Source organism: Nomascus leucogenys, chromosome 24 (assembly GCF_006542625.1).
Source record: "Nomascus leucogenys isolate Asia chromosome 24, Asia_NLE_v1, whole genome shotgun sequence".
Taxonomy (NCBI): Eukaryota; Metazoa; Chordata; class Mammalia; order Primates; family Hylobatidae; genus Nomascus; species Nomascus leucogenys.
The window spans coordinates 20,718,455-20,736,692 of NC_044404.1; the positions used below are offsets into that span (position 1 = coordinate 20,718,455).

At 49.3% G+C, this 18,238-nt stretch overlaps 1 protein-coding gene across 1 annotated transcript in view; it reads left to right on the forward strand.

The window, feature by feature from the left end:
• Positions 1–1,563: 1,563 nt before the first annotated feature.
• The window catches only part of CDA (cytidine deaminase), a 31,220-nt gene continuing 14,545 nt past the window's right edge, over positions 1,564–18,238 (forward strand). Inside the window, exon 1 of the mRNA XM_003271559.3 lies at positions 1,564–1,887. Coding sequence (XP_003271607.1) covers positions 1,734–1,887 — 154 coding nt within the window. The 5' untranslated portion in view covers positions 1,564–1,733. The remainder of the gene's footprint in view (positions 1,888–18,238) is intronic.

Here is an 18,238-nt window from a genome sequence, read left to right on the forward strand (position 1 = left end):
AGATGCCAAAGGTATAGAGACAGGAGGAAAGTGCCCCAGCAGGAGGGAACAGGCTGCCTCTCTGAGGGCTGGATGCAGTGGGAGGGGAGGGGATCTGAAGGGCGGGGAGGCAAGGAGGAAAGGAAGCAAACTTTACCCAACTCTTCAGTGGCCCAGCTGGGTGTCTGCAATGTCCACATATGGCTGAGAGCTCCAAGTCTGGGTCACAGAGATGCCAGCATGCAGGACACGAGATGCTGCCTTGTTTTCTCCTCCTTTCCCCTGCCTTTCCCCCTGCCCCTTCCCCATTCCCCATCCAAACTCTCCTGCTGACCAGGGGTGTGGAAACAGTTGGATGACTTTGGCCACTCTAGCTGGAGTTCTGCCCTGTGTGATCTTGGCTGAGTCACTTACTGACAATAACCCAGTTTGTGTGGAGTCACAAAGGGTGTTCATATCATAACGTCACCAGACTCTCCAGCCACACCCATTGTACATGCATTATCTCATTCAATCCTCATGACAACTCTGGAAGTGAAATCATGTTAGTGCACCCATTTTGCAGATGAGGACACTGAGGCTTAGGGAGATTGTGTGTGACCTTCCCAAAGTCATATGACTAATAAATGGCAGGAATGGAATTCAAACTAAACTCCAAAGCTGGAGCTCTGCTACAGTCTCAGGATCTAGAACAGGGATTATTACTATCTCTGCTCTTGACATGAGGAAACTGTGGCTCAGGGAGGTCAAGTGACCTGCCAAAGCTTGTACACATGTAAAGTAGTAGAACCAGGATGCAAACACATTTCTTTACCACCAACACCAATATCTATTTTGCCAACAAAACAATGAGGGGGCCCGAGTAAATAATCTCAATGTTTAACTCCACCCTCCAATTGAGATACTTTTTTTTTTTTTTTTTTTTTTTGGAGACGGGGTCTGGCTCTCTGTCACCTAGGCTGGAATGCAGTGGTGCAATCTCAGCTCACTGCAGCCTTTGCCTCCTGGGTTCAAGCCATCCTGCCACCTCAGCTTCCCAAGTAGCTAGGACTACAGGCACATGCCACCATGCCCAGCTAATTTTTGTATTTTTTGTAGAGACAGGGTTTTGCCATATTGCCAAGGCTGTTCTCAAACTCCTGGGCTCAAGCAGTCTTCCTGCCTCAGCCTCCTAAAGTGAGCCACCGCACCCAGCAGCTGAGATACTTTTTAATTCTGGGCTGGGGCAAAGAGAAGTTGGAAGGAAAATGGATGAAAATAAAGAAGTTCTCAGTCGTACTGCAGCTTGTTCATGCCTCCTGCCTCGGGATGCCACAGTGGCTGCCCCAGCCCTGCCCTTTCAGCCTCATTCCTTCCCTCAGTGAAGGAGAGAAAAAGTGATTTAACAAAGTGAGGACTGTCAGCCCTTGGAGCTTGGACCTTTGAGATCTCACACTGACCCACCCAGTAGCTTCCCCTTCCAGTAGCGTGGCACCGCCTTCTGACCCACCCCTCAGTGTGACCACCAGTGAGAGTAGTTCCTAAGGGAGAGTGTGAAGCACACACAGGCACCATCTTACACCACACCTGCAGAGTCCAAACCGTGGGAGGCTCCTCTCCTAGACCCTGCATCCTGAAAGCTGCGTACCTGAGAGCCTGCGGTCTGGCTGCAGGGACACACCCAGGGGGAGGAGCTGCAATCGTGTCTGGGGCCCCAGCCCAGGCTGGCCGGAGCTCCTGTTTCCGCTGCTCTGCTGCCTGCCTGGGGTACTAACATGGCCCAGAAGCGTCCCGCCTGCACCCTGAAGCCTGAGTGTGTCCAGCAGCTGCTGCTTTGCTCCCAGGAGGCCAAGAAGTCAGCCTACTGCCCCTACAGTCACTTTCCCGTGGGAGCTGCCCTGCTCACCCAGGAGGGGAGAATCTTCAAAGGTAAAGGCGGGCACCCCAGGGTCCCCCAGCCCAGCAGCCTGGGTGGTGGGTCAGAGGAGGATGTACAGGAAGAGGCGCAGAGGCACAGGCAGTGGCAAGAGCGCGGCTCTGTCCCTTCTTCCCCCAGTCTCCGCTGGAATGTTCCTACCCTGCCGACTGCCCCAGACCGCGCTCAAATGTGGCTTAAATCCAGGGTCTTTCAATGCTTGGAGGACTGGGATGAGGAAGGAAGTTGGAAGGGAGGCAGGAAGGGGAGGCCGTAAATCAAAAACATCAACCGTCCTGGGATGCAGGCAGGGAGAGGGGTCCAGGCAGGGAGAGGGGTCCAGGCAGGGAGAGGGGTCCAGGCAGGGAGAGGGGTCCTGCTTTCCCAGCCTCGGATATGTCAGGCACCTTACTGAGGCTTCCACAGCACTGAGTCCACACCTCCCGCCCACTGACCTAGGTGTTAATGCTCATCTTTAGATGGAACTACCAAGGTCCCGAGAGGTGACATGACTTGCCCAAGGTCACACGGGGCACTGGTGGTTCCTGGGCCGGAGGTTCCCCAAAGCCCTGCTCTCTTCCTTCCACCCACTGTGCTCAATGCTGGCCAGGGTGGTGACGTGTTTGTCGGGGGTGGTCCTTGGAGAATCTTGGAGGAGAAAAGCCAGCTGGGGTTTCAGAGTCCAGCAGTGAGCAGCGCCCTGCGGGGCGGGGGCGGGTAAGGGAACCTGATCAGCCCGTCTGAGTCTGCTCTAATCTGTTCCTAAACTCTTTTCTTTGATTTATTGCTTTTGTAGAAAAGTTCATGTGAACAAAAATCCAAACTTGTTTTTGCTAAGCTTAGAGGCATTCTCCTTCAGGGCAGTGGGGGACATGGTGTGGAGGTACCCCTTGGTATTATTCCGTGTCTGTTGAGGTTCTGTCGGGCGTGACTTGCCTGGGTCTTACACATCTTTCAGCGGGAGAAGCAGGTTTGATTGAGTGCCAACAGCCTGTGAAAGGAAGGCGATTAATGCTATCCATTTAACCCCTGCAACCCTGAGAGGCAGAGAAGGAAACAGGTTTGGAAAGTTTCAGAGCTCGAAATCACAGAGCTGGGATTGGAACCCAGAGTTCCCCTGACTCCAAAAGCTGTTGCTCTGTGGGGAGTGAAGGATCTCTGTGTATTGTGTTGAAATTCAGACCTGTTTTGGTGGCTGAGGTGAATATTAAACATTAACCACCACCACAAACAACAAACATTCACCACCACTGCAAACACCATTGCAACTCGTAACATTACAGAATCTTGAATGTGGAATCAGCACTTGATTCTTTCGAAAACCTCCACGTCGGCCGGGCGCGGTGGCTCACGCTTGTAATCCCAGCACTTTGGGAGGCCGAGGCGGGCGAATCACGAGGTCAGGAGTTCGAGACCACGGTGAAACTCCGTCTCTACTAAAAATACAAAAAATTAGCCGGGCTTGGTGGCGGGTGCCTGTAGTCCCAGCTACTCGGAGAGGCTGAGGCAGGAGAATGGCGTGAACCCGGGAGGTGGAGCTTGCAGTGAGCCGAGATTGCGCCACTGCACTCCAGCCTGGGCGACAGAGCCAGACTCCGTCTCAAAAAAAAAAAAAAAAAAAAAAAAAAAAAAAAAGAAAACCTCCACGTCCTTTCCAGATGGCACAGAAAGGGCCCTCCTACAATCCCCCGGCACCCGCACTGACCCCTCCTGCCGTGCTTATCACATGGTGTCATCAATGTCCACTTATGTACCTGCCCCTCCCTTGGGACTTTTTGCTGCAGAGGGCAGGGGCTGTGTCTTGAATCTTTGTACCATTGACTTTCTCATGCTGTGATGTAGCACCTGCCTGGCTCAGAATAGGCACTCGATAACTGTTGAGTGACTGATTGGATGAATGAATGAGATGAGTACGTTTGGAGAAGCAGAAGGAAGAGGGATGGTGGGGCAGGTGGCAGTGATGGGGCCTCAGCATGTTGGGCCACAGCATTTCCTGGCCTGTGGGGCCAGCGTGACTGCCTTCCATCCATGCTTTCCAACACTGGAACTGGTGTTCTTCTTGGACCAGAATGAGGTCAGACAGCCTCATCATGCCTCCAGAGCCAGGGGACCCCCATGCCAAAATGCTCTGGTCCTTTCTTGTTTTAAAACCCACAATAGCCAGGCGTGGTGGCTTATGCCTGTAATCCCAGCACTTTGGGAGGCAGAGGGGCGGATCACGATGTCAGGAGATCAAGATCATCCTGGCTAACACGGTGAAACTCCATCTCTACTAAAAATACAAAAAAATTTAGCCGGGCGTGGTGGCGGGCGCCTGTAGTCCCAGCTATTCGGGAGGCTGAGGCAGGAGAATGGCGTGAACCTGGGCGGCAGAGCTTGCAGTGAGCCGAGATCGTGCCACTGCACTCCAGCCTCGGCGACAGAGCGAGACTCCGTCTCAAAAAAAAAAAAAAACCCCACAATAAAGGAGGCACACTTTCACTCATAAGTGACACCTGGGAGCTCCTTTCAGTGAAGTCCACGGCTTTGTCACCCTCATACTGATCATTCAACAGATATTTGCTGAACATCAACTCTGTGCCAGGTAAGGTGCCAGGTGCTGGGGATATCACAGTGAACAGGGATGACACAATCCCTGCCCCCATGGCAGTCCCCTCATATTGCACAGGTGATGACTGAAGGTGCGAGCCTCATCCAATGGTTGCGGAAGGAAGGAATGGAGGAGATAAACAGGACTGTGGCCCGTTTGCATTGCAGGGAAAGACCTGGTGTCACCAGAGAAAGGGTTGTGTGATGGGGATTTAGAGAGTAAAATGGAGACTTCGGAGTCAGAAGTTCCTGGGTTGTAAGGCTGGTGTTTATCAACTGTGTGACTCTGGGTGAGGCCCTTCACCTTTCTGAGTGTCAGCTCACACATTTTTTTTATTTATTTATTATTTATTTTTATTTTTTAATTTTTTTTAAGATGGAATCTCACTCTGTCACCCAGGCTGGAGTGCAGTGGTGCGATCTCGGCTCACTGCAATCCCCCACCCAGGTTCAAGCGATTCTCCTGCCTCAGCCTCAGAGTAGCTGGGATTACAGGCACCTGCTACACACCCGGCTAATTATTGTATTTTTAGTAGAGACGGGGTTTCATCATGTTGGCTAATCTGGTCTCGAACTCTGAGGTGACCCACCCGCCTCAGCCTCCCAAAGTGCTGGGATTACAGGCGTGAGCCACCGCACCCAGCCAGCTCACACGTCTTAAGCCAGGGATCATAAAACCCACCTTTCAGGATGACTGTGAACAGAACCAGATTCAGCTGGTATGCTGGTATGCCTGGCACGGCACAGCATGGCAGGCAGCATTCACTCTGATCGGTTGGTGCCTGTGCTGAGTATGTAGAATTTCACCCCTGGTTGTGAGGCTTTAAATGAGTAAATGCTTATAAAGCATTCAGCGCATTTTCTGCCTCGTAATAAGAGTGTCACAAATGATAGCTGCTTCTGCAACCACTGTTAATGCTATCATTATTCTTATTATCTGGAGGCAGATTGTGGAAGACTTTTGGAGGCCAGAGACACCAAGATTTGAAGAGGTAGGAAGTAAGGAGCCAAGGAATGTTATTAAGAAGAAGAGTAACATAAAAGTGGTGTGTGATGACATTTAGTGTGACAGGTGCTCAGCAAGGGCGGGGACAGAGGAACAGTGTCAGGGTACAGTATCTGCTCCACTCACTGATCTGTCCGCAGTGTCAGCACATTTCCTGGCCTATCACTGGACCTCTGTAAGGTTTGTTGAACACATGAATGAAAGGCTTGTACTAGGAATGGGACGGGTAGAATGAAGAAAAAGGAATGATCCGAGAGATATTGTGTGGGACACATGGACCAGGCCTGGCATGACCAGTGTTACAAATAAAGGCTGGGTGCAATGGCTCATGCCAGTAATCCCAGTGCTTTGGGAGGATGAGGCTGGAGGATCCCTTGAGTCCAGGAGTTCCAGACCAGCCTGGACAACATGGCAAGACGTCGTCTCTACAAAAAGTACAAAAATGAGCTGGATGTGGTGGCGTGCACCTGTGGTCCCAGATACTTGGGAAGCTAAAGTGGAGGGATCACTTGAGCCCCAGGAGTTCGAGGCTGCAGTGAGCTGTAATCACACCACTGTACATCAGCTGGGTGACAGAATGAGACCCTGTCCCAAAAAACAAAAAATAAAACGAGAAATAAAGTAAAGGCACATGGCTTTAGCATTGCCAGCCAGGTGGCCCAGGTGAATGATGAGGCACTGACTGAGGTGAGGCATTGAAGGCATGGCTGGACTGTGTGCTGGGGATGTGCTGGGCAGGGACCAGCAGCAGTATTCGAAGCTACAATGGAGTGAACTCACTAAGGACTTCATTTAGTTGACCTCCTGTAATCTCACAGCCACCTCATGATGGGGGACAATGAGTTTCACGTGTATTAATCAGAGTACTTCCTGTGGTCAATGTCAGAAAGCAACCAGAACCAGAGTGGGCAAGGGTAGCGCTTGTCTCAGGGCAGCTGGACCCAGGAACACGAACATCACCACGTCCTTCTTTATCCTCCTGGGTGCTGGTCTCTTTCTCTTGTCCTGCAGGTAGGCTTTTTCTGGGCCTCAGGGAACATGAGTGCAAGCAGTCTCTGGTTTCCATTCTTTTTTTTGTTTTTGTTTTAGAGGCAGGGTCTCTCTCTGCCGCCCAGACTGAAAGTGCAGTGGCGCAAGCCTAGTTCACTGCAGTCTCAAACCCCTGAGTTCAAGCGATCCTCCTGTCTTAGCCTCCCAAGTAGCTGGGACTACAGGTATGTACCACCATGCCCAGCTAATTTTTTTATTTTTATAGAGATGAGGTCTTCCTACATTGCCCAGATTGGTCTCAAACTCCTGGCCTCAAATTATCCTCCTACCTTGGCCTCCCAAAGTACTGGGATTACAGGCATGAGCCACTGCACCTGGTCTGTTTATCATTCATACAGCCTAAAACCAGAGAGGATAGAACTCTTCCCCACCAACTCTACATGGAAAAATTCCAAATAAGAAGTCCAGTTGGGGCCAGGTGTGGTAGCTCACGCCTGTAATCCCAGCACTTTGGGAGGCCAAGGCGGGTGGATCACGAGGTCAGGAGATCGAGACCATCCTGGCTAACACGGTGAAACCCCGTCTCTACTAAATATACAGAAAATTAGCCGGGCGTAGTGGTGGGCACCTATATTCCCAGCTACCCGGGAGGCTGAGGCAGGAGAATGGCGTGGACCCAGGGGGTGGAGCTTGCAGTGAGCCGAGATCATGCCACTGCACTCCAGCCTGGGCAACAGAGCAAGACTCCGTCTCAAAAAAAAAGAAGTCCAGTTGGTCCATCTCCAATTACAGGCACATCCCTGGGCTAATCACTGTTGTCATGTAGTGTGATTGGCCAGCTAATTCAAAATATTCCCTCAGTGGGGAGTGGGTAGGTCTATTACCACAAGAAGGGGTGGGGAGAGCTGAGCAGACCAAACCAATAACCAATGCACGCACATTTTATCAAAGCCTGGGGATACCTGAGGCTGTTTTATCTGATTCGTGCTCTTTCTGCCACCCCTTGCTGCAGAGTGGGGATAGGGAAGGGAGCAGAGAGATTTGTGCTGAGAAGGAAGGGGGACAAATGGAAGGTGTTTATCAGAATCCCTGGATCTCCTTACTGAAGTAGGAAGTGGGGCCAGGTGCAGAATAGGGAGTGGATGCAGTAAGTTGGGGCTTGGAGCAACGGGCACCTGGACACGCAGAGGAAGCCTGGTGTGGCATCATGGGGTGAAGCAGAGCTGATCAGGAGGCAGAAATGGCACAGCTGAGTTTAGACACTGTGAGTTTACAGCTTATGGCAGAACAGGTCTGCCCAGGTCTCTGACTTTCTCCAGCTAAACACAAGACGAGCACTGGTGAAGGCTTCCCCCTCCAAGGCAGCTGGTGTCCCATCCAATTCAAAAGCAGGCCTGGCTGCAAAGACAGCCTCGCTATCAAGACTTCATAATAATAATCATTTTCTCTCTGTTACTCCCAACCCTGGCCAGGACCTTGTGCCCCTCACAGATGGGCCACCCAGGATGGTAATTAACAACTACAGCAATTAGGTTTTCATGATGCACCTCGGGCTGGTGACATTCGTGACTGCTTGTGGGGAGAGCCGAGGGAGAGGTACAGAAAGAGGAGCTCACTGGTGAGGAAAGAGCTGCTAAGGGAAAAAAAAAGTGAGGACACAAAGATGAGAGTGGAGATGGCACAAAAGGAGGATTGACAAAGCAAAGAAAATGGGCCAGGCGCGGTGACTCATGCCTGTAATCCCAGCGCTTTTGGAGGCCGAGCTGGGGGGGATCACCTGAGATCAGGAGTTCGAGACCAGCCTGGCCAACATGGTAAAACCCCATCTCTACTAAAAATACAAAAAATTAGCCAGGCATGGTGGCGGGTACCTGTAATCCCAGCTATTCAGGAGGCTGAAGCAGGAGAATAGCTTGAAACTGGGAAGTGGAGGTTGCAGTGAGCCGAGATCACATCACTGCACACCAGCCTGGGCGACAGAGTGAGACACCATCTCAAAAAAAAAAAAAAGAAAAGAAAAGAAAGAAAGAAAGATAAAAGAAAAGAAAGAAAGAAAGATAAAAGAAAGAAAGAAAGATAAAAGAAAAGAAAGAAAGCAAAGAAAATGGTCCGCGGAAACGGAGTCAGCTCCGGGCCTTGCACATGGCGGAGGCTCAGCCAGTGTTCTTGCAGCGCCGGGTGGGTGATGGGCAGGGAAGAGAAGGACCACCTGTAACCCTGGGGGCACTGCACGAGGTGTCCCTGGGCTCATGGGGAGTATGCATCTGGCGATGAGACCATGACAGTGCCAGAAAGGGTCCCAGGATGGTGCCCAGACACAAGACTCCTTGGCTGTAGTTTCTGCCAACTCTGCTGGCACAACCCAAGGGATGGGAGGGTTTATCTTCTTCAGCTCATGACCTTAGGACAGTGGTCTCTCTCCCTCTTTCCTCCTCCTTTCCTCTCCATCTGCTATTTAGGGAAAAAGCCACTTTACTCGACCAGCTGGGGTGAATTCTGAGAGGAACACACCACATTTCAGAAGACACTTGAGGATGCCTTGGTTAATTAACCACTGAATCCAGCTTTCCTTGGCTTAATTCTTAAACCTGAGTCTTCCATTTTCCCTTAAACCAGCCCCTGCTGTTCTGATTCCGTCCCTGGGCTCCCTTTCTCTGCCTGGATGCATTTTCCTAGAAGCATTTCTTGGTGCCTGACACCAGCCCCTCTCTTCAGCAGCTGATGGACCCCAGGCCCCATCTCCCCAACACCGCAGCACCTCCGGTCTAGGTAAGAGCAAGCTTCTCTAACCTGGGTCTTCAGCTCACAGCCCAGCTCCCATCACGCCCCGTTTCCTGCTGTTTCCCCCTGCCAAGGAACTTCAGTTAGTCCTCTCCACTGTCACTCAAAAGTGGCTCATTTTGTGACCAGCCTGGGCAACAGGGTGAAACCCCATCTCTACAAAAAATACAGAAGTTAGCTGGGCGTGGTGGCACATGACTTGAGTCCCAGCTACTCGGGAGGCTGAGGCAGAAGGATGGCTTGAGCCCTGGTGGTGGAGGTTGCAGTAAGCCGTGATCACGCCACTGCACTCTAGCCCAGCCCAGGCAACAGAGCAAGACTCTCTCTCAAAAAAAAAAAAAAAAAAAAAAAAGGCCAGGCATGGTGGCTCATACCTGTAATCTCACTCAGCACTTTGGGAGGCTGAGGTGGGTGGATCACCTGAGGCCTGGAGCTCAAGACCAGCCTGGCCAATATGGTGAAACCTCGTCTCTATTAAAAATATGAAAATTAGCCAGGCATGGTGGCAGGCACCTGTAATCCCAGCTGCTCAGGAGGCTGAGGCAGGAGAATCGCTTGAACCCGGGAGGCGGAGGTTGCAGTGAGCCGAGATCGCACCATTGCACTCCAGCCTGGGTAACAAGAGTGAAACTCCATCTCGGAAAAAAAAAAAAAGTGGCTCATTACATAGGCGAGCTTTACTATAGTCCCTCGACTAACTAGCTGAGTTAGAATATAATTCATACCTGAAATGGTGCATTTGCAGTGGGAGGAGGTTAGGAACATGAAGAGAGTGTCATATTTCTTCAAGTATATGGACAGAACATTCCTCATGTGATTCTCAAACATGGTCCCAGACCTGCAGCCTCAGCAGCTCCTGGGAACTTGTGAAAATTTGAAATTTTTGAGCTCCAACCCAGCCCAGACCTATTGAATCAGAAATTCCAGGAAAGAGGCTTAGAAGTGTGTTTTAAGAAGCCCTCTACTCAGGAGGCTAAGAAGTGTGTTTTAAGAAGCCCTCTACTCAGGAGGCTAAGGCAGGAGGATTGCTTGAGTCCAGGAGTTCAAATTCCAACTGGGCAACTAATAACAAGACCCTGTCTCTAAAAAATATAAAAATAAATAAATTTAAAAAGAGAAGCCCTCCAAAACATTCTGATGCCCACTTGCTTGAGTGTGAGAAATACTGCTTTAATCTTGTTAAGATCCCTCAGAAAAGAGAGTGGGTGCAGTGCTTTCTGGAATTATTCTTTTCTCTGGGTGGCTAGGACCAAATAGCCTCATTGTGAACTTCTTTCCCTGTTGATGTCTTTTTTTTTTTTTTTTTGAAACAGGATCTCACTCTGTTGCCCAGTCTGGAGTTCACTGGCACAATCTTAGCTCACTGCAGCCTCGACTTGCCCAGCTCAGGCGATCCTCCCACCTTAGCCTCCCAAGTAGCTGAGATTACAGGCATGCACCACCATGCCTAGCTAATTTTTAAAATTTTCTGTAGAGACTGGGTTTTGACATGTTGCCCAGGCTAGTCTCGAACTCCTGGACTCAAACAATCCACCCACCTCAGCCTCCAAAAGTACTGGGATTACAGGCGTGAGTCACCACACTCAGTCTTGCTGATGTCTTAATAACATCTGACCGCAGCCCTGCCTTAAGCACCAAACCACCTCAAAACATGGCCTTCCTTCCTGCAAGGCCATAGAGAATAAGAAGAGTCCGGCCGGGCGCAGTGGCTCACGTCTGTAACCCCAGCACTTTGGGAGGCCGAGGTGGGTGGATCATGAGGTCAGGAGATCGAGACCATCCTGGCTAACATGGTGAAACCCCGTCTCTAATAAAAATACAAAAAAAATTAGCCAGGTGTGGTGTGCAATCACAGCTACTTGGGAGGCTGAGGCAGGAGAATGGCATGAACCCGGGAGGCAGAGCTTGCAGTGAGCCAGGATCGTGACACTGCGCTCCAGGCCGGGCGACAGAGCGAGACTCCGTCTCAAAAAAAAAAAAAAAAAAGAAGAGTCCATCATATCTCACAGCTGCCAGGATGCATGTTTTGGCCTCCTGCCACCAGCCTCCACTTTTACCTTCTGTAAAATGGTGTTCTAATAGTATTTACCTTACCCAACAGTTAAAAGGATTAACTGACCTCATGCAGGTAAAGCGCTCCACAGAGTGCCTGGCAGATGAGTGTCCAGTAAAAGAAAGCAATTAGTAATACTGGCACTATGATCGTCGTGTTATTTGATCCAATCTTATCATTATGGATTTCTAACTTAGCACCGTCCCAATCTCTCTCATGTACGTTTTGAAGTAAGCAAAGGCAATAGCAGAAACAGAATTGGTTTGCCTGGTCAGAAGACAGCCTGCTTTCTGGGCGTAGAGAAGCAAAACAAAATTGCGCAGCATTTCAGGATGCAGTACGTGGGCAAAGTCTTCCTTCCTCTTTTTTTTTTTTTTTATTTGCCTTTTTTTTTGAGCTAGAAAATTCAAGGAAATTACTTGAATTTGTCAGAGGCTCCAAATACAGTTATTCCTCTGCATCTTAAGCATCTAGCACTGAAGCGGAAAATTCCACTCTTTCAATAATGGTTAGCCATCTCAGCTCAGGCCATGCTGTGGTTTGAAGGTTTGCCCCCTCCAAAATGCAAAGCATACTTTGGAGGGCTTCTCTTTTCAAATTTATTTATTTATATACATTTTTAGAGACAGGGTCTCGCTATGTTTAATTGCCAATGCAACAGTGTTGGGAGGTAGGGCCTAATAAGAGGTGTTTAGGTCATGAGGGCTCTGCTCCCGTGAGTGGACTAATACTGCTATAAAAAGGGCTTACAGTGTGGATTCTCTCTCTTTCACTCTCCTGCCACATGAGGAATAGTATTCCTCCCCTCCGGAGGATGCAATGTTCAGGGTGCCATCTTGGAAGCTGAGACTGGGTCCTCACTAGACACCAACTTGCCAGCAGCTTGACCTTGGACTTCCAAGCCTTCAGAATTATGACAAATAAATTTCTGTCCTTTATAAATTACCCAGTCTGGGATATTACATTACAGCAGCACAAAATGGACTAAAACAGACTGCTATAACAAAATACCATAGACTAGTGGTTTAAACCGCAGACATTTATTTCTCACAGTTCTGGAGGCTGGGAAGTCCAAGATTCAGTTCTTGGTGAGGGCCCTCTTTCTGACTTGGCCATTTTCTCACTAAGCTCTGACATGATGGAGAGAGAGAGAGTTCAAGAGTCTCTTCCTCTTCTTATAATAGCACTAATCCCATCATGAGGGCTGCTCCCTCACGACCTAATCTAAACCTGGTTATCTCCCAAATGCCCCGCCTCCTAATAGTATCGGGTTGAGGGTTAGGGCTTCAACAGAAGAATTTTAGGGAGACACAAACATTCAATCCATAAGGGAAACTGAGAGCCCCATGGCTTCACTGTTCCAGGCCCAGGACATACCACAGCGCATGCTAGAGACAAAATCTCTGGCCTCAGAAAGTTTGTAATATAATAGGAGGAATTAGATAATAAAGACATTTATTTCAGGAGACTGTTAAGTGCTATGAAGAAAATTAAAGCAGGAGAAATGGATAGAGTTGGAGGCAGTGGTGGGAGGAAGCCGTTTTAGATAGGTGATCGGAGAAAGTGTCTCTGAGAAGGTGACATTTGAGCAGAGCCCTGAGTAAGGTGAATAGTGCACAAAAGGGAAAGAGAGTTCCAGGCAGTGGGAACAGCCTGTGCAAAGGCCCTGTGGCAGGAGCATACTTGGTGCCCTGAGGGGAGCAGCTGGAAGGACAACAGGTCTAGAGTACAAAAGGAGATGTGGGCCAAGAGATCACATATGACCTCCGCACCAGATCACATATGACCTCGGCACCAGATCACATATGACCTCGGCACCAGATCACATATGACCTTGGCACCAGATCACATATGACCTTGTAGTCATAAGAAGGATTTCAAGCCAGGTGTGGTGGCTCACACCTGTAATCCCAGCACTTTGGGAGGCTGAGGCGGGTGGATCACAAGGTCAGGAGTTCAAGACCAGCCTGACCATTATGGTGAAACCCCATCTCTACCAAAAATACAAAAATTAGCTGGGCATGGTGGCATGCACCTGTAGTCCTAGCTACTGGGGAGGCTGAGGCAGGAGAATCTCCTGAATCCACGAGGCAGAGGTTGCAGTGAGCCAAAATTGTACCACTGCACTCCAGCCTGGGCGACAGAGCGAGACTCCATCTCAAAAATAAAATAATAAAATAAAAAAAAAATAAAAATAAAGGATTTCAAAGTGCCTGAAGGACAGGGACAGGTCCACTGTCATACCTTGTCAAGAAGGCGCAGAGGGTCACATAGCCCTCCCGCCACCAAAGCCTTGATTTGTATGCAATTGATAACAGCAGCAGCTAACAGCTGCTGACCATTTCCTCTGTGCCAGGCTTTGTGTTAAATGCTTTACACGAGTGATCTCAATTTATTCTCACAAGAGGACTATGAGGGAGATTCTATCATTAGCATTTTACAAATGAAGCCAGTGAGCCTCAAAGAGGTTCAGTCCCTTTCCCCAAGTCTCAGAGCCAGTTGGGCAAAGAGTCCCAGGGCAGAATGAAACCTAATGGAACCTCTTTCTACAGGGTGCTGTTTGAGTAGTGGGGCATGTGAGTGTGCCCCCTGCCACAACCATCTTTCTCTCTCATTAACTGGCCTATTGACATGTTTTACACAAAGTAAAGGAAGATTTCTCTCTCTGAGGCCTTTCTGAACTTCCAGTGCAGACACATGTGACCATCCTGAGAGACTGGGTCTTCTGCAAGTATGGAAATGTGCTTTAACGGCGTGTCAGCAAAACCCAAGATCTGCATGCATCACTTTTGATGGGAAAAGTGTCAGACTTTAGTCAGGGATGGGGCAGGGAAGCTGGAAGGGCGGGACTGGGAGAGTCACTAGGCTGGGAGTGTCACTAGGCTGGGAGTGAGGCTGGCAGAGACTGTAATCTGGGAGAGAGGCAGAAACCAAGTGTAGGGATGTCAGTGAAGGTGGGAGTGGTGAGCAGATATGGCAGGTGAGAGTGGTGTTTAAAGAAAGTCATTTTCAGGGGCTGGGCATCTTGGCTCACATCTGTAATCCCAAGATTTTGGGAGGCTGAGCTGGGCGGATCACTTGAGGTCAGGAGTTCGAGACCAGCCTGGACAACATGGTGAAACCCCATCTTCACTAAAAATTAAAAAATTAGCCAGGCATGGTGATGCACACCTGTAATCCCAGCTATTAGGGAGGCTGAGATGAGAATCACTTGAACCCAGGAGGTGGAGATTGCAGTGAGCTGAGATCATGCCACTACACTCCAGCCTGGGTGACAGAGTGAGACTCTGTCTCAAAAAAAAAAAAGAAAAGAAAAGAGAAGAAAAAGAAAGTCATTTCAGGTGAGGATCAGGAACCTGGCTGGGGAGACAAGGTGGGGAGCAAGAGGCATTATTCATTTATACATTCAACTTTCATTGACTCAGCAGAGAGACTGAGCAATAAGGGGCCAGTTATCTCAGCTATAATAACTAACATTTAAATAAACAAAAGCTCTCAGGGTTGCAACTTACTGATTGTTCCCTGCCCCATATTCCAACTGTATTAACTGATCCCTGTATGGTTTCAAATGATAAAAATACACATGAACTATTTTAGACAAAAGGAGGATGTATTGGTTCCTAAACTAAACCGTGGGAAGAGCTGGAGTGTAGCCAGACCTCAGGGGCAACTGGCACTGGACAGACTCCTTTCTTTCCATCTCTCATCTCTCATCCATTCTTCTGAGTGTCCATTTCAGTCTCTCTCATTGGTCTCTTCCATAATGAAGGGAAACATGGCGGCCCACACTCAGTGTCTCAGAGAGAAACTGAAGTTCCCACACAGAGATGAACTCTGATTGGCCAGTTTGAGTCAGGTGCTCATCTTTAAGCCCATAGCAAGGTCATAGGAGACAAGATGCCAGCTCCCATTTGAACTACATGCTGGGGTATAAAGTAAGGGCCATTCCTCAGGGGAAAAAAAGTAAGAGGTGCTAAGTTGTCAAAACAGTAGATGCTCACTATAGTCTACCCTTTGGTGCTCAGTATACACGCCTGTTTTCTTCCCCAAAGTAGAATTCCAAACCAGCCCCCACCTAACACCATACAGCCATCCCGTGCACCACTGTGACCACATTCACCCTCACCCCAACAAGGGACCTGCAGCTGTGGCACCCAGTAGTGTCTAATGACATCCGTCAACTCTGGACATGAATGCCTGTGATCCTGAGAACAATGAGTTAAATGACTAATCACTCCTAACATGCCAACGTAAATAATGAAGGGACTGGAAAATATGTGAGGAAAAATATACAAGAAGATAATGACCAAATAATTCCCAAATGTGATCAACAGGGAACAAAATACTGCATAATCACAATGAAGACTTGGACTTAGAAAAGGAGGTGTAGGCTGGGCACCGTGGCTCACACCTATAATCCCAGCACCTTGAGAGGCCAAGGTAGGTGGATCACTTGAGCCCAAGAGTTTGAGACTGGCCTGGGCAACCCCATCTCTACAAAAAAATACAAAAAATTAGCCAGGTGCGGTGATGTACACCTGAGGTCCCAACTACTTGGGAGGTTAGGATGAAAAGATCAGTGGAGCCCAGGACTTTGAGGTTACGGTGAGCTATGATCATGCCACTGCACACCAGCCTGGGCAACAGAGTAAGATCCTGTCAAAAAGAAAGGAGAGGGGAGAGGAGGAGAAAGGAGGGGAGGGGAGGGGAGGGGAGGGGAGGGGAGGGGAGGGGAGGGGAGAGGAGGGGAGAGGAGGGGAGGGGAGGCTAAGTTGATGAAATAAATAAGAATACAGTGACTCAAACAAGATGGTGGCTTATTTCCCTCATCTAACAGACCAGGGATGGGCTGGAGTCCACAGCATAGGAGATGTGTTTCTCTGTCCTGCAAAGTTGTCCTGGAGATCAGATTCCTTCTGTCTAGATGTCCCACCATCCCTAGAGTTCTGTCCTCATCTGCATGTTCAAACTGACACACAGCATCACACCCACCTCATGGGTTTTTTTTGTTGTTGTGTTTTGAGATGGAGTCGCGCTCTGTCGCCCAGGCTGGAGCGCAGTGGCATGATCTCGGCTTACTGCAACCTCCGCCTCCCAGGTTCAAGCGATTCTCCTGCCTCAGACTCCTGAGTAGCTGGGACTACAGGTGCCTGCCACCATGCCAGGCTAATTTTTGTATTTTTAGTAGACAGGGTTTCGCCATATTGGCCAGGCTGATCTCAAACTCCTGACCTTGTGATCCGCCCACCTCGGCCTCCCAAAGTGCTGGGATTACAGACTTGAGCCATCATGCCCAGCCTCATCAGGGGTTTTTATAGACCAGACTTGTGGCTTCTTTGGCAATCCAATTATATCAAAAAGTTAGAAACACCCTGATCGATTTGCTTCCAATTATTTCCATACAGAAATGCCACATCCAGAGATCCCTTCTGGACATGGTTCTGAAGCCTACCAACTCTCACATTTTCTTTTTTTTTTTTTTTTTTTTTTTTGAGATGGAGTCTTGCTCTGTCACTCAGGCTGGAGTGCAGTGGCACAGTCTCAGCTCACTGCAAGCTCTGCCTCCCGGGATCACGCCATTCTCCTGCCTCAGCCTCTCCAAGTAGCTGGGACTACAGGCGCCCGCCACCACGCCCAGCTAATTTTTTGTATTTTTAGTAGAGACAGGGTTTCACCGTGGTCTCGATCTCCTGACCTCGTGATCCGCCTGCCTCGGCCTCCAAAAGTGCTGGGATTACAAGCGTGAGCCACCGCGCCCGGCCAACTCTCGCATTTTCCTAACTGGCTCCCATGCCTGGCCCATCCCTGCTGCCCCATCTTAATGCTGGCTATTGTGGTGCCTGAAACAACAGGCTGTGTGGGCAGATGAGACATCACATCTTTGCCACAGGGCTGATTCCCATTGCCAGGGAGAGAAATTTCAGTGGTGGGTGCCATGGCCTGCCTTCCGGGTTATTGCAGGTGGAGCTTTACCAAATAACAGACTAGGAGGAGTCACCATCTGGCCATCTTGCCTCATCTGTGTTTTCTCCTTTGCGTTGCTCAACCACTAAGCCAATGTTACATACTTTAGATTTTTTTTGTTCAAGTTGCATCTCACCTTCAGCACGAATGTCTGTATTAGGCATAGGTTATGCTACTATAACAAACAGATTCCAAGATGCAGTGATGCAAACATGGTGGAATTCTCTTTTTCTCTCACACAACAATTCAGAGTAGGCCCCAGGCAAACAGGCAACTCTGCCCCATGAGTTGACCAGGTTTCCAAATTCCTTCTCTCTCTTTGCTGCTCCTCCATTCCCTTGGCCACGCAGTCAAAAGTGTCCCACCCCATCACCTCCACCTTCCAGTCTGTGGAAGGAGAAAAGAACGGAAGTAATAGGCACGCAACCTCCTTACCAAAAGTATGATCCAGAAATTTCCCACATCACTTTGGGCCACATCCCATTGGCCAGAACTGCATCATGTGGCCACACTGTGCTGCAAGGGAGTCTGGGAATTACAGTCCCTAGCTGAGTGGCCATGCTGGAATGGGAGGTACTTGTATTACTTAAAGGAAGAAATAGGAAATGAATACTGGGGAACAACTCCTATCTCCACCTCAGGGAAAAAGGCAATTTACAAACAGTGATACAGACGGAATACCACATCTTGCTGGTCAGGGGAAAACCCAGCTCCCATGGTGATTTGTTCGTAGACTCACTTCCCTGAATATGGGGACTTTCTTAGCCAATCTGGTTATGCCAACATCTTGCCTCCTGGGAGCAACCCTGGCTTATTGTCCCCCAGGAATAACCCTGAGAGAGCCAATAGGAAGGACTCCCTTACTGACAGCTGGGCCATCTTAGGAGCCCACATCCCCCTGGAGGCCCGAGGATTGTTTTAAGTCTTGTGCAATCACAGGCAACTTGCACAAAGCTCAGGGTGTTTTTTTTTTGTTTGTTTG